The sequence below is a fragment of the Teleopsis dalmanni genome, chromosome X (genome assembly GCF_002237135.1).
Source record: "Teleopsis dalmanni isolate 2A chromosome X, ASM223713v2, whole genome shotgun sequence".
NCBI lineage: Eukaryota > Metazoa > Arthropoda > Insecta > Diptera > Diopsidae > Teleopsis > Teleopsis dalmanni.
This window is the reverse complement of record NC_051848.1, coordinates 26,903,031-26,919,822: the sequence shown is the minus strand read 5'-3', so window position 1 is coordinate 26,919,822 and position 16,792 is coordinate 26,903,031. Positions and strand designations below refer to the sequence as shown.

The 16,792-nt window shown below is 29.5% G+C and overlaps 2 protein-coding genes across 2 annotated transcripts in view; one reads left to right on the top strand and one right to left on the bottom strand.

Moving 5' to 3' along the window:
• The window catches only part of LOC119687521, a 326,485-nt gene that overhangs the window by 272,836 nt on the left and 36,857 nt on the right, over positions 1-16,792 (bottom strand). The gene's annotated exons all lie outside the window — the stretch shown is intronic.
• LOC119687522 (tubulin glycylase 3B-like) lies at positions 1,919-4,463 on the top strand. Its single transcript, XM_038101865.1, has 3 exons — positions 1,919-3,216; positions 3,278-4,082; positions 4,194-4,463. Exons 1-3 carry the CDS (start codon positions 2,025-2,027, stop codon positions 4,267-4,269), a joined length of 2,073 nt encoding a protein of 690 aa, XP_037957793.1. The 5' UTR covers positions 1,919-2,024; the 3' UTR covers positions 4,270-4,463.

The window sequence follows — 16,792 nt, the reverse complement described above, 5'->3', positions numbered from 1 at the left end:
AGCAACACATCCTTGCAGTGCTTGTCACTATTTAATTATAAAGTTTTGCTGCACGTCATTGTGTATTTTTAGTTGTGCGCACGGCATATCAAATAAACTTTCACAATATTTAAGCGTGAAAGTTTTATAAAAAATTGTCTTATTTCAATCCCTTTTTTCTTATTTAACGGGTCACATACTCTTTAAAATACAGAAAACAGAATATTCATTTTATTTAATGTATTCACTTCTAGACTACGGAAATAATTTCTGAATACTTCGTAGAATACAGGGTTAGGCGATTGAAGTGTAGTGTTATCAACTACATACAGGTATATCTGTTAAACGGATATTACCAACTACGTGAAATTCATATGAATGACAGCTGTTTATATTTTTTACAAGCTACCTTTATCATTTGCATCTAAGTTTTATAGAATAAAAGTTATTTGAAGTGAAATTCAAACGTAATAAAGTTAATGTGTTATATTTGGTTGGAAAAACACAATCCCAACCCGCTTTTCTTAGCAAGCTCAAACTCCTTTAAGTGAATGAGTGTCGCCCAAGGCTATAGTGATGGACGAAAAAAAACCGCAACATCACCTAAAATAGTTCGGAAAGTGAAGGCTCGACTTGAACGATATTCACGTTGTAGCGATAATCAAATGATCAAAGAACTGAAAATATACCAGTAAAGTACCCGACGCATATTCAAAAACTAGCTCAAAATAAAGTCTTACAAGTTCCAAAAAGCACAAGATCTTACACTAAAGGAACAAAAAGTTAGGCTCGTAAGAGCAAAAGAGTTGTTACGCTAGCATGAATGTGCTAAATTTTCAAATATTGTATTCTCTCATAAAAAAAGTTTTCCCATTCAGCAGTTCATAAACTCTCAAATTGGATGTATTTACTTAACTAAACGCACTGCCAAAAATTTCAGACTACAAATAGCTTCCCGAAATAATTTTTCATATCTACCATAGTAATGGTATGAGCAGCTTTGACCGTCAATGGACGCTCTCCAATCGTTTTCATCGAGCCTAGTGTTAAAATCAATGCGATTTGTTATTTGGAAAAATGTTTTTGGAAATTAAAAAGTCATGTTCATTTCGCACATAATGGCTTTTGAAATTACCAGATGCGCAATCCTATAGACTATTCCTTCTAGACCATTTTAAAGAGCAAGATGAGCACTAAAAAATATGTCAATATGAATGCGCTCAAGAAAGGCATTATTTAGGATTGGGTAAAGATACTGAAAGACCACATTCGTGAAGCATATGACTCATTTTTTAACCGTTTGAAGGCTAGACAAAAGTCAAGACAAAAGGTGGCAACATCGAGCTAAAGTAAATGAATTCTGAAATTTTAATTACTTCTACAAATTTTTTAATGTGAATCAAAAAGTAGTAATTTCACACAAAATAGATATGATCGCTTGAATAGGAAACATTTCAATCGTTATTCAAAAAGTGCTCACCTGCTTTAAGCTTAATCCTCTAATACACACGAATTTCGATTTGGTCGATAATAGGTCGACATAAAGACATACAGACAAATTTTAGTAAATGGCTTCCTTTAATTGTTGACCGACATTTGCAACTGGTTATTATGCAAATTATTGTTGGTATAGGTATATCAAAATTACTTTGAAAACCTTGGGGAACAGATTTCTTAAAAGCGTCCACCAGATATCTATCATAATAGTACTTTGATAGTATATTTAATAGTACTTCAGTAAATCGATTGTTAGGAGAAATATTTCTGTTGATAAGACTTTCCGTCAATGGGATTAAAAATACTTTAATACAAATATACGGGCTTTAGGCCTGTATGTTTTTAAAAGGAAAAAATTTTTTAATTTAGTAGTAAAGTTTTTAACTTCATTTTGAAAAAAAATTTATACTTTAAATATATTTACTTAAGCATATAAGTTTAAAATTTTTGTTGTTCGAAAACACGTCCTGAAGATAGGCTTTTAAGCCTTAGTCCCTAAATTGGAAATTTGCTTTTTAGTCCTGTCCTTAGGTTTTGCTGTTGCCAACATGGAGAAACGTGGCCCAACACCACAACTCAAGAATTATTTCAATGCAAACACAGTGTTAAAACTAAGTCTACTTATGAAGAATATTGACAATGAACTCACCGAGGAACCCGTCGGTCGTTTATATTTGGAACGAAAGAAAAAAATGCAACAGCAAATCTCACTTTCACAAATGAAAGCTCAACAGCAATTAAAACTTATTGGACCTCCAAAAGAAGTGGATTCAGTGAAGCGTGCTTTTATTTACCGAGAAAGAGTAAATGCTGCATGTCAAAACCGTCATGTATTCTACACAGATTGCAATACTGTCTTGAGTGCAGCACTACAAAGACGTGGTTGGTTAGGAAAATTAGCTTATTATGAATTCAAGCCACTACAGAATCTAAGCAATGAAGTACTTTTAAGGTATGCCAAACCAGGAAATGATCATGAAAAAGTATATATATCAAGACTCTTAAGAGACAGTCCAGCTTCCTTCGTGTGGCACTTCCAATACAATTTGAATATGAATATCAGTGACAATGCTTACATAAATCATATCGGCCGTGGTTATAATTTAGATTTTTCAACAAAAATCGGTTTGATTGGTTGTTCTGAACAAGAGATATGGTTTCGCAATGACAAAGGTTGTGGCATGCATCATCCCCGTTTCTATCGACTTGGAAGTAACGCCTCAGAGCATGTGCACTTTGTTGAGGATTACCACCGTACGCAGTGTCGTGCTTTCATACACTATCTTTGGAATAATTTAAAAAATTGTAATCTGATATGTGATGAACATTGTGGTCAAGTACCAGCAGGTATTGTTACATTTGCAATAGAAAATGTTAAGAGGCAAAAAGCGGAGTTTGAATACCTTAGTTTGGCGGGAGGAGGCAATGCGCCACTATATCACGGAGACTCATGGTGGAGATATTTTACAACTTCTTCTAATAGTGTTATTTATAAAAAAGCCAAAATAGCCATGAGTTCCGCAGATTTAGTGCCAAAAATCAAAGTTGCTAAAAAGTATTTGGAAAATTTAGAAAGAAAATGTCCAGATTTTAAATGGGATGGATGCCGAAATTTATGGATACTTAAACCGGGTTATGAATGCCGTGGTAATGGTATTGTATTGAAAAAATATTTAGGTGACATTTTAAGTCATGCAAATCTGAACAGTGATAACAATTTTGTCGTGCAAAAATATATAGGTATTACATATTTTTATATATTAATAATTTAGCATTTTTAAGACATATTTTTCTTTCACAGAGCGACCTTTACTGATTTATAAAACCAAATTCGATATACGTATTTACATGCTGCTTACCATCGAAAATGATATACTCACTATTTGGCTTTACAATGATTGTTATCTACGTTTTAGTTCACAGATATTCAATATGGATGTTCTGAACCAAGCAGTCCATATTACGAATAATGCAGTCCAAAGAAATTATAAGAATTATGAAAACCGAGATTTACGACTCCCCAAAAACAATATGTGGTCTTTGTCTCAATTTAACAACTATTTGAGGGACGATCTTAATTCTAAAAACGTCTGGGATGAAAAAGTATTACCTGGTATAAAATCGAATTTAATTACAACCATCAAAACCGGTTTAGAAGAATTTAACTTTGTTAATAAGACATTTGAATTGTTCGGCTGTGATTTCATGTTAGACAACAAATACAATCCAATACTTATTGAGGTAAATACGAATCCTGATTTAACACCTTCTACAGTTGTCACGGAACGTTTATGTCCAATGGTATTAAAGGATTTGCTTAGGGTTGTTCTTGATTTACCATTAAACTGCAGGGCTTATACAGGTCTTTTTCAAGCAATTTCACATATCGACTGTAATGTAAATAGAAGTCGACCAACAAATGAAATTCTGGAAGTAATAAGCGGACATAAATTAAAAATAAGCAAATCTGAACAAAAAAAACACGAAACTAATTCCTTACCCACAAAACCTAAATCAGCATTGGCCAATAAAAAAACTGCAAATGAAAAAGTAAAAAATAATACTACAAAAAAACCGCAAAATACAAGTGCCGGTGCCGGACCACGGTAAGACATTTAGTTTAAAAAATTTTTATTATAAATACAATAAAACAATATTATATTATATATTACATTACTATATATATCACATGCATTATATACATGCTTCCCTTGCAGAAACCCAAAATCAAAGGAGACTAAAAAGCAAATGACGACTAGTAAGCCAATTACATCAAAACCTAGTAAAAGATAGGGATTAAAGCTAAATAGCTCATAGAGTAAAATTGTCCACAAAATTTTAGTAATAGATAAAAATAAATCTTATCTACATTATAATTTATAGCTTAGCTTAGTAATATTTTGCTTTTAGAAAAGATGTTGAAGAACTATTGAATACTACTTTATTAGCACAAATTATTGACCTCAGTTATATGTTATAATGTTGATATAAACTTATTATATACTAGTAATATATGTATTTTTTTATAGTTATTTTAAAAAACACTTTTAAATAAATAAAAAAAATTGATAGCAATTCATTTCAGAAAAAAATTATATGAAAATTAAAAATTTTATTATTAGACGTCTGATATTTAGAGTAAAAAAATATATATACGAACAAGTGAACCAGTAGATGTTTTCAAAAGACCACTGACGGTGGGTATTTAGTAGTATACAAAATAGCTGTATGGTCAGTCCCAGAATTCACTTGATTACAAAATAAAAAATGTTTGATTTGAAAAGTGTTCTCATTATTTCCCACTTGTTTACTTGATATATAAATTTTTTTCATAGATTGAACTATGATTTTCTTTAATTTAATAAATTAAGTAACAAATCTATTATATTGAAACATTAGCCAGATAGAAGACCACAGTAATACATTTGAAACACCTAAACAATCTGTATAAGCTAAAAATACTATCCACTATTATTGCAATTTTTTTTATTAAGAATCTTAATATATAATGTGAAGATTCTATGAAGTACGGATGTCTTTGTATATTCAATTTCACTCATTTTAAAAAATAAAAAATTTGTAATTACAATTGAGTGTTATTAACTGCTTAGTGTTATCAATCTTGTAATAATCCTCGAAACAGAAGCAGTATTCTTTTTCAGACCAAGGTTATACTGTAACAAGGTTCAGCATAAATCCATAAGACAAACATTTACGTCTATTCCTAATGTGTGCCCAAGCTGCAAATCCAACCTCCATGATGTCGCTTATATGTTCTCTTACTCCAACGCACATACAAGCTTCAGTCTAATCGAGCTTTGGACCTACCCCATTTTAATGGCCACGTTCTCAGTCTTGATCTTGGTTAATATCAATTTAAAAATCACCCATAATATATCCACCCTAACTCTATTAGGATAGACCACATCATAACCCGTGTTTTTGTTGTGTAATTGCTTTAATTTTATCTACTTCCAAAAAAGAAAACTTCTTGTGGTCCATTAGAAAACCATATTTATATTGCTGTAACTTTTCTTCAATAACTTTAGCCACAATTGTGAAGAAGTTGAAGAGGGTGCTTTACATATACATAGTGTAAGTATTTAATATATGCGCAACATAGTTAACACTCACTAGAAACTCATTTATAGATCTCAGGCCCTTACAAAATATCTCTTAAAACGCATTTTAGACTTTGTAGATTCCAAATAGTTCAAGCTCTCCCACTTTTTATACGTTAACACACTGAGTTCACTATTCTTATGCAAATGCCTAGAAAGTATATATTTTGCCTTTCGATAAATTTATTTTTCATTTTGTATGTAGAAATCTTCATTAAAGCTATATAAATTAGTATCACTTAATTTATATATTTCGTTTATCTTTTTAATTTGCAATCCTTCTTGGAAACACCGTCAATTACTTTTAACGAATTTAAGGATGCAACTAATTTTAACCAGTTGTGCGGGAAATTAAATCATTTTTATTACGCCTAAAAGCAGTTTATGTATGTACATAAAACTTTTCAGATTTATTATCCTTCTCACAGGACTATAAAACGCAAATGATTCGATTTATCTGAAAAAAAAAGAAAATAGATTGTTGTGCTGCGTTGGATGTGAGCTAACTTTTGTTAAGTTCAGGGCAGTACAACACTGCAACTGTTGTGGCAGTCGTGGCAGTTGTGGCAGCAGCAAAAATTTATTTTTATAATAGTTTCACTTGTTTTGCTGAAGTTTCTTCTTCATATTTTATTTTACCCACAAAGATACACAGTTTATCAAAATAATTAATTTGAACAGCCAAAAATACAGAAAAACACAGAAATACAGAAAGTTAAAGAGTAAAATATAACCGAGAGGATGGCAAGCATGTATGGAACAGAAATTGTCATCAAGAATAATTTTATTTAGTAAAACCTTAAGAAATAATAACATTAGACTCTAGATTAGTATTGAAGATATCGAAGAAGAAATTTACAATGATATTTGTCAGAATTTGCCTATAATCATACAACGCGATAGTAATCAAAGATTAGAAGAGGTGATAATAGAACACCGATTCTAAGATATGAAAATATAACATTTTGACTTTTCACTGGCTGGCATTTTCTTAATTGTTGTTGTTGTTGTTGTCGTGATTTGAGTTAGTGCTATTGCGCACTTTTACTCTATTGTGGCTGGAGGCTTATCCCTGCCCCACACTATACTTTAATTATACTAGAATCATTATCATTTATTTATTTTCTAACTGATGACGGACTGTAGATCAGCATAACTTCCTGTGCGTCCTGAGATGGACGAAAAGTACAAAAAGGGTCCAGATCAGGACTTTTACCATAAGAGTGTTGGTGAAAGTCACTGTATAACTCTATAAAAATAAATGCAGTTTTATATAGTTTGACATTTAAAGAAGGATGTCATAAGAGAAATTATTAACTGAAGACGACATTTTCGCACAATTAGAAGTACTTATTAAAATTGATCCGTTAAAGTCTATTGGTAATATGCACTAAATTAATAAAAACAATACAATAACTTCAATATTATCAACCAACTGTTATCATACACTTATGCATAAGAAGTTATTATTAATTAGACAAAAAAAATGTGTAGTATTTTCAATAAAAAAAAAATTAAAAATGAACTTATTATATTTTAAACCATTTGTCTTACACGTTGACAATTCTAATAATTCAATTTATGCTTAAATAATACATATTATTCATATTATTACAATCAAATTTATAATTCTCATTAAGTTGATACCATATGTTTTATATCCATCTTTAATTTACGTGCCATTAAAAAGAAATTGAATTTGAAATTTAATATATAAAAAACTCTTATAAATCCTTTAATTTGTATTTGCATCTAGTAACTTTTATTTCATATTTAAAAGACATGAAAAACATAAATGAAAACAAATATTAAATAAAAAGTAAAATTATATGTTATTTTTTATTTGCATATAATTTGCGAAATATTAATGGCAAAAATATACAATTTAGTGTGTATTAACCATAAACTCTTTCACAGGAAGATTTATTTGTTGTCTTCAAAGGACATCATATAAATGATTATTCTTTTTTATTGCCTAAATTATAGTTAGAAATTAATATAAAATTATATATAATACTATCTATAATATAGTTATAAATCTATTTAGTTATTATTATAAGACATATTGTTTATTTCTCCTCTCAGTACAAGCTAGGCAAATGCTATAACAAAAAAAATCTTATGCTTAGCCTTCGAAGGCTATTAAAGTTTCAACTACCATTTATATATTGCATTCTTGATTTCCATGACCAAAACAATGGGAACAATTCAATATAAATACAAATAATCCCTAATATCCCTAAATATAATCCCTAAACAATCCCTAACTGTATTCAAACTCGGAAATTATTGGTTGAAATAATTGGTCGAGAACTAATCTGTCTGCTTAACAATATAGTAGTTCGATAACCAATATATTCCTTTAGCGATGAGTAACGAAAAAGTATTAGCTTAAAGTAATTTATTATGTTGAGGCTAGTTGAGTGAGTGCACCTGAGCACTTTTACTCCCTGTTAACTGCGAGGTTTCTTCAAAACCCATCTTTGCGCCTTGACTAGATTGTTGTTTATCACTTCATTAGACCAAACAATAATTGACCGCAGATCTGCATACCTCCCCGAGGAGCCTGTAACCATTCTGAGATTTGATAACGCGGTGTTGGTAAGTCTGTCAGTTTTATCAGTTTGTGTAGTAAAGTACATTATATAGATTTTAGATAATTTTAGATAATTATATAGATCTCAATATATATGTACATTTTTAATAATTTTTTTACTATAATTAAATTGAAGATGCTATCCAAAAAAAAATGAGATTATGGAATTCTAAAGCAAACACATCCATATATCTACATTAACTATAGTTTCACTTACTTGCAGATTATCTACCCAAATCTATAATACTCGTATATCACTTGTCACACATATTCAAACTGTTGACAGTCATAAGGTCGATTTGAGCTTATATCTAACAAGTCGTGCATTTTGTTAAAATATAAAGCAGATTTCACAAAATATGGAAGCAGATATATAATAAATTTTTCTAGCTTTCGTAGTCATAAATTTTGATTTTAGTGTTTGATTTCTTCTCCATCTCACAGTTCTCGGCATTTGAGAATGCGTGGTAGTCTAGTGTTTGTTGTAAAAGATACAAAAAGAAAAGTAAACAAAAAAATAAAAAAAAAATAAATAAACAGAAAAAATAATTTTTAAAATTTATATGCTTAGGCAAAGGTCAAATTTCAATATGCCTCAAGTTTATCATGAACACGTACTAGAAGTTAAGCTCAACTGGTGAAGGGAGAATAACAAAAAAATGGATATAAAAAACAAATAAAGCGAAATTATTAAAATCGATTTGTTACCTTTTGTAAGGCAAAACTTTGTAGATTACTGCACGTGCAACATTTAATACACAGAAAGGACTGGAAACACAAAATAGAAAACTTTTTCCAAAAGGTAGTTAAGGTCCTTACAAAGTAGCACATAACTTATAAATGAAACAGTAATTTAAAGGCAGTCATTTTTCTTCGAATTTCTTTGAGTTTATTTTGCATGTGTTAATTTTCTCACAGTTTGTCGCCATAAGTAATTTCCCTATATTTCATTTAAATAGTATACAATTCCAATATACACAGAATTTTTCAAAGTATTAACTAAGACACTGAAAATATTGTATGCTTAGATATTGCAAAGAATATAGATCAAATTAATGTTTTTAAGTTAATTAACCACTGAAGTACGATATAGAACTTTTGTCATTTTTTGTAGGTCTTATATTTATTAACCCAAATCTTTGTTTCCCATTTTTATTCTCTGTTATCTGGATATTTATATTTTTTGCCCCTCCTCCTTCTTTCTATATTTCTTTTATGATATTGATAATTATTTTGTTTGTAAAACTATATTCACAGCTATTATTTTCGCTCCTAAAATTATGCAATTAAATTTAACCATTGAAGATTGTGTGTTCAAATAATATTGATGTTGATGGGCTGATTTCTGACACTATTAGAGCAAAATACTTTAATTTAAATAACAAATTAACCTTATCGATTTTGTAATAAACAAGAACAATACAAATTACCTTCTATAAAGAAATAAATCTTTTAAGCATCTTGAACCACACGCTATATAAGTTTAAAGTTGTGAAAGACTTCATTTATTTACATAATGTTGGGCTATATCGAGTGGATCTGACTAACTGTAAAGCAGGATACCAATTAAAACCACATCTTTTCCTGCAGAATCTTTGTGATTTTAAATATTATATGAACTTTTTTTAATTAAGGAAACTTCATAAAAACAGACGTTTCTACAGAAGTCCTACAGATTCTACAAAAAGTCATTCTTACCAGTTGATACTACTTTAAGCTAATATCAAGATCTGCAAGTCATATATCATGTCTTTACTGCTGCATATTGCAGAAATTTAAACAATTTAAACAAACTAGAAAGTCATTAGAAGTGTTGCAAAATATAATTCTTCAAAAGATCTATGCTCCACATACCTATGTTAAGAACGAATATGAAATCAATAGAATGATGAGCTATTAAACATATAACACGACACTGACGTAAATTAAAATATTGAGTTTCGGGTTCACTAGTTTAATCGAGTCATGTGAATACAACATCATGTCAACATTGAAGTATCTGCTCATCTATAAAGGACTGCTCAACGTCGACGTATAACAGTGTCAGACCTTATATCGTCATAGCAAGCTGCACATATATTTACGTATATATTTATATAAGCATTTATAGTATATGTTGCTTTATTTTTTCACAAATTGAACTTTGATTTAAATAAAGTTGCTTGCTAGTATTTGTATAAAAGTTGTAATTATCAAATGTCTGTGTCTAGCATTAAAGTACGTTAATAAAACAAAATATAAACGGTTAAAACGCTCTAAGAGCTACAAAAATGTTTAACTTTATACCTGCTGGTTAAAAAGGCGACAGAGAAAACAGTATTTTCTATACAAGAACCAGCTGGTAAAAGTTTCTAACAGCAATTGATACTATGACTGTAAATAGATGATTGAGTTCGCAGCTGGAGACTCTTGAAGAAGAGTCTCAAGAAAGATACATAGCTGTAAAAAGAGCTTAAGTAAGCATTACTTTTTAGTGAATATAAACGGTCACGTCTGGGTTAAAGTCTAAGACTACTATTAGAAATCACTTAATATGTATTAATTTGCAATAATTATTTTCTTTTACATTTCAAACTGTAACTTATAAGAAGCTCTAATAAATACTTTAAAAATCAAAAAATTTAAATACAAAGGCTTTCATAGTTTCTAGTTTGATAAGCACGAATTCTAAGCCTGGCACTTGAAGTCCAAACAAACTATATACAGACTATAAACTAATTAAAAAGAAATTAGAATATTACCTAAGACCACTGATAATGAGTACGGGCTCTAAGAACGGTCGGATCTACGTTCCGGAGCCACTTGTCACCTACGACGACCAAGCACCATTCAACACCTCCCAAAGGAACTCCACAAGCAGGTCCCGGCGTGTTACAACAACAACAACATAATGATTACTTGACATAGAACGTTGTATGGTCAGCCAAATGTCAACAAATTAATTAAAATTTTTGTTTTTGTTGTTTCATTTCTATTCGAACCCTTCTAACTTTTAAATAGTTTCTTTCAACAACAAAAAATTAACATTAGAGACTTTTATTTTTTTGATTTAGTTGGTTAGATGACTTTTATTGAGTAATTCATATAAATTATTAATTATTTAAGTAAAAATACAATTTGACTAAAAAGCTTGGCAGTTGGAATATTTTTTAAATTTTTTAGATTTATATGTTCACTTGCATTCTTTCCTTAAAGCAGATTGATATTATCGTTTTCATTTAACAGTGTAAAAATTGACAAAAAGGAGAACGGAAACATTGCCTCTTAAAATGTTATTACTTTTTTGTTGTTTTTAGATAAATTTCCAGGACCAAAATGTTGTATAAAAATAAAACCAAAAATTACAGAAATACAAAGTCTAAGGCGTACATACAATATTAAAATCTACAAAGGATATAAAATTAAAGCGATAAAGGAATAGAAACGCAACAGATTATCACAATTTTTATGGCTTGAGCGTGGGTCGTGAATTTTTTATGTTTGATCCTTGTAATTATTTTCTAGTTTTAATGACTTTTGTGTAATTTTCGTCTGTTTCCTTTACGCTGGCTTTTCACTTTTCCCGTGAATTCAATGAATAAAACTGTTTCAATGAATAGAATTTAAATGGAGCACAGATTAATTTTTGTTGATTACAGAACATTAAGAGCACGTGAAACTATTTTCCAAATTGCTATGAAATTGTTTTTGTAATCGTGTAAAAAGCACTAAAACTCAACAAAATCGTATGGAATTAAATTCATTTTTAGGTAAAACATTAAATTCTAATCAAAAAAATAAATTAAAAATGATTTTCAATCCAAAAATATAGTGCCAATAATATTATATTTAACTTGTTTCACTAAAGTGAACTTGTAAATTTGGTAAAAACATATTAACAAAGTTTTGAAGAGTTTTTCATAGTACTTGTATTAAAACTACTGGATTATATGTCTGCAAATTTCAAACTTTATGCAATGTACTCAAGAAAACTCAAGAAACTTGTTAGATATTAGTTCTTGGAATAAGAGATATTTCAAATCCTTAAGTTTCATAACGAAAAACCATATATATCTAAATTTAATTTGTTTTAAAGAAACTAACAAACGTAGACAGATATATGGACAGATATTAGTAACGTATTGCCATTGCAGCGGGTCTCTGTTTCCATCAATATGCGTATACTTTGAATAACCAAATACGTCAAAGAAGAGTTTTTTTAATTGACAATAAAATGAATTTTTCTTTGCGTTATTTAATAAATTTTAATTTTTAATCAACAAAAAAATTTGTAAATCCAAAGATATTTTGCACTAAAATTCATTGAATAGTTAGGCGGTACTGATAACATGGTATACAGACGGATGGACGTGAAGCTGAAGCTAATATATATAGACCAAGCAAAAGAAACTCGAAAGCAGTGGAAATATAACCATCTTTCAAGCGGAAATATATGTGATAGATATATGCGCCAGTTTGCAATGTTGACTGGCAGCCAGACAGCTATAATGGTACTCATATCCTACCAGGTGACACATATGACTGGAATGAGAGTGCATTGAAAAGCTGAACATACTTGGCTAGAACAATGAGTTGCACTTAACATAAATACCGGTACATGATAGTATCCAAGGCAATAAAATGGCAGACAAACTCACAAGAAAAGGGGTAGCTTCAAAAATGATATGTCCAAAATCTTTCTGCTGTGCAGGTAAAGTAACTCTATCCATTCTTTTGAACAGCGCTGAGGAAAAAGACAAAGAACTCTATTGGAAAAGCCTATCAAGACTATTACAATCTAAAATTTTCTTAGAGACTTGCAACTTAAAACGGCTTAAAAATTGCTTTGAACAAACAAAGAATAACCTAACAATTATTACACCTCACTAGTCCTATATCTCACTAGGGAAAACGGACAGTAAGAAGAAGAAGAAGAAAACTTACTATATTAAAATGATATAGTACAGTAGTATAAATGCATGTATGAGGCAATAAATCTAACCCCAAGAGCGATGAATCAGTCTTAATACATTCATATAGCATTTACAGAACATTTCACAAAAGCAACCGAAATCGGTTTCTGTAAGGATTACTTTTTCTAAGATAGTATACTGATCTAACAAAAATCAGTTGAAAACGTTAATATTCACTTTACTTAGTTTAAATACTACATGAAAATATGTATTCACAGAGAATACAGAGAATCAGAGTTCAGAATTTATTGAACCTTTTTACAAAAGTAGCAGATATTGGTTTATGTGAGGAAAATTTACTTGTTATGGTGACCTGGGCTGTCAAAAACCAGGTGAAAACTATGACATCCTCTTTGTGTAGTTTAAAACTAAATCCTACATAAAAATATTACTTAGTCTGCGAGTAATTTTAGTTTAGTTTATGAAAGCGTGCAAGTTTTGAAAATTTTAATTCATTTATATATATTTTTTTTAATTTTTATAATATTTTTCTTTTTTCTGTTCCGTTTTAGCAAATTGCACTTAAGGCTTGTTTAAGTAACTTTTCTGTTTTTTTTATAATTTTTTTTCGAATCTTTTTTTTTGTATTTGTAACTTAATCCCAAACCAATTTACAAAATTGCACATTCGATTTGACTGGGCGTACATAAAAAAACCTAGCTCCTTCTGTTAGAAATGCACGTCGCATATTGCGTTTTCAGGTTTCGAGTTTATTTTTTTCCATTATAAGTAACAATTTATTGTTTTTTTTTTCCAATTTTTTCCTCTTCAATTTTCTAACGTCTCTATATGTAACAGTAGCGGCAATGGCGTTGATAAATGCTGTGAAAATGCATGAAAAATTGCTTGCTGTTAAGATAAATTCAATGGCATGGTAAAATATGATTTAGGAAAATAAGAATAAAAACCAAAATAAATATAAAAAGAAGGTTGAAATAAATATAGAGGGTACGTACGTGAATGTGCAGAAAAATGTTTATACCCTGAGGCGTTTAATGAACACATTATATTTGCTAAGCAATTAAAAGAGCAAGCAAGCAGCTTATGCATGTGCAGTCTGCCAGAACAAAATCCAATGGGAAAAAATGTAACTCATACGCACTGTTGTGCATTTAAGTATCATTTTCGTGTGTTAATATTTATTTACTGTGAAATATTTATTTATTTATTTTGTTTATTTATAAATTTACTTTGTTTTTTACCCATTTTTTTAAAAATACTAAAACAAATAAAAAATTGTTACTGTAACAACAGTAAATTATATTCTATTCTGTTAGTTGTTGACTCAGTTACATTGCATAAAAAATATTGCAAAAACAATTATGATAACAAAAATATGTATAACTTAGCAATGTGGTACAGAGAAAAGTGTGATAGTTTACACCATTGAAATATTTTGCTGATTTGCTACGTTTCAAGACTCTTACGTTATGATACACATTCATCAAATTTTCCAGTGAATCTAGTGAATTTTTGTAAACGAAAAGCAATACAAATCATCTCGCTGAGTGTCAGGTTCACATGCAATTTCATCTTAAATATGCATCTCATAGCCATGTAGTTATTAATATCATAAATTCCGACTCAACGTTATAGCAATATTAACTTCGTTATAATGATAACAACACATGTGAGCTGTCAGTATTTTCTAGTGTGCAGAAGTGATATATAATTCAACTGACAAACTAAAATTTGAATTATTTATTTTAAAAAGTTTTAAAAATTTATTCCAAAAAATATATTTTTGAAACGCAGCATATTGTTTTAAGAGAAAATCTAAATTATATTCGAGAAAGTGTTAACAACAAAATATTAAAACAATTGCAAACGATATTAAAAAAACCAAGCCACACTAATTTAAGCATAGTGTTAAGTTATTCTATTTCTAACTGATTAGCTTTTGGTTTGAAAGTAATATTAGCAATATTCTTTATGCAAGATACTACTTAAAAAGCAAAACCTAAACTGCTAAATAAGTAAAGAGATATTCGAAATATATGAAAAAATTAAATTCTAGATAGAAATTATTCAAAAATATCAAATCAGTAGCGTAACTACATTTTTTAGGCCCAAAAGCAAATTCTAACTAAGGGCCTCCTATGGTACTAACATTTTTTTATACACTTTACACGAGAAAGTGTAAAAAGGGTATATTAGGCTTGTCAAGATTTTCGTAACGCATTAAAAGAAACGTCGAAAATACCAAAGTATATATCAGTATATGTATATAGGTAATTACCTTTTCAGTTCAAACTACTCTGTCAGCTTTGAACTCTTCGAATGAAACTTTACACACATACTTTTCGGGAGCGGACCCTGTTCACAATTTGATTTGATTGAAATTGGCCTACTAATTCTTATAGATGTATGTATTTTTATTTTTCCTGACAAATTTTTCCAATCCCGAAATCCAGAACACCATTGATTTGTTTGATTAGAAAATAACCAGCACGGCTTACAATATACTGAATCCAATAACTTTAAATATTATAACCAAAGTCGTGGCTCTGTTTCATATTTTGTTTTTAAATTATAGTATGAAGGATTGAAACTTCTATTTTCTTGAATAGGATCCTTCGGAAATGGCCCTTGTAATTTCTGATGGTCGGAAGAATTATTAATTAATAAGCGTTTAATATCATCAGTAATTTTGACATTAATAAAGTGGCCAATATCAGTTGATTTGCTTATTGTTTCATCAATGATTTTGAAGTCTGTTTCAGTATTTGAACAATGGTCAATTTATTCTGTGTATTACAATTAGAAAAGACATCATTTCAATCGTTTACTTCTTCACTTTTGTTTTCATTTATTTTTAGAAAATTGTCTAGTTTTGGTAATTTCTTTAATGTTTCTTCTCGTTCGTTTTGCTCTTTTCTTTTCTTGGCTCCACTTAAATGTCAACACAAAGAAATTTTTAAAGGTTTTGTTCAAAAACCAAAATTTATGATATTTCAACAAAAAACGTTTCGTCCCGCTTTTGAGAATTTATTAAAAATATATATAATGAATACATAAATTTATAATGGGGCCCCCTAAATTCGGGGGCCCGAAAGCGTTGCTTCCAGTCGCTTCCCTGTAGTTACGCCACTGTATCAAATTGATTGAACTAAACAAAAAAAAGTGAATCAGTATCCATATTAACAATAAATAGTGAGATATTGTAAATAGCTTATAAAAAATATAAGCTACATATAACAGCTTCGGTCGATACTTTGTCAATATTCTAACGGCGATCAGGAGACGAAGAGTGTTTGGAATGTTATTTATTAAAACATATAATCGCTCTATCCATATTAGTAAGAATAATAAGTAATGAGATGTTGTTCATTTAAAATATTAGCCTGGAGGCTATATGTAACAGTTACGGACGATACTTTGTCAATATTTTAACGGCTATCAGAAGAGGAAGAATGCTCAGAATATGAATTGTCACTGTCTTGCTTTAGCAATCTCAATACTAAACAGATAGCTTATTTAACTTTAATTAATAATATTGACAAAATTCATTTTCTTTAATTGAATAAAAGAAACGAAAAAATTTAATTTAATCTACAATGATATATATACAATTATTACGTTTTTAGTACGAGTAAACTAACTACATGCTGTGTGATTACCATTACTTTATCTGATTAGATCATTAA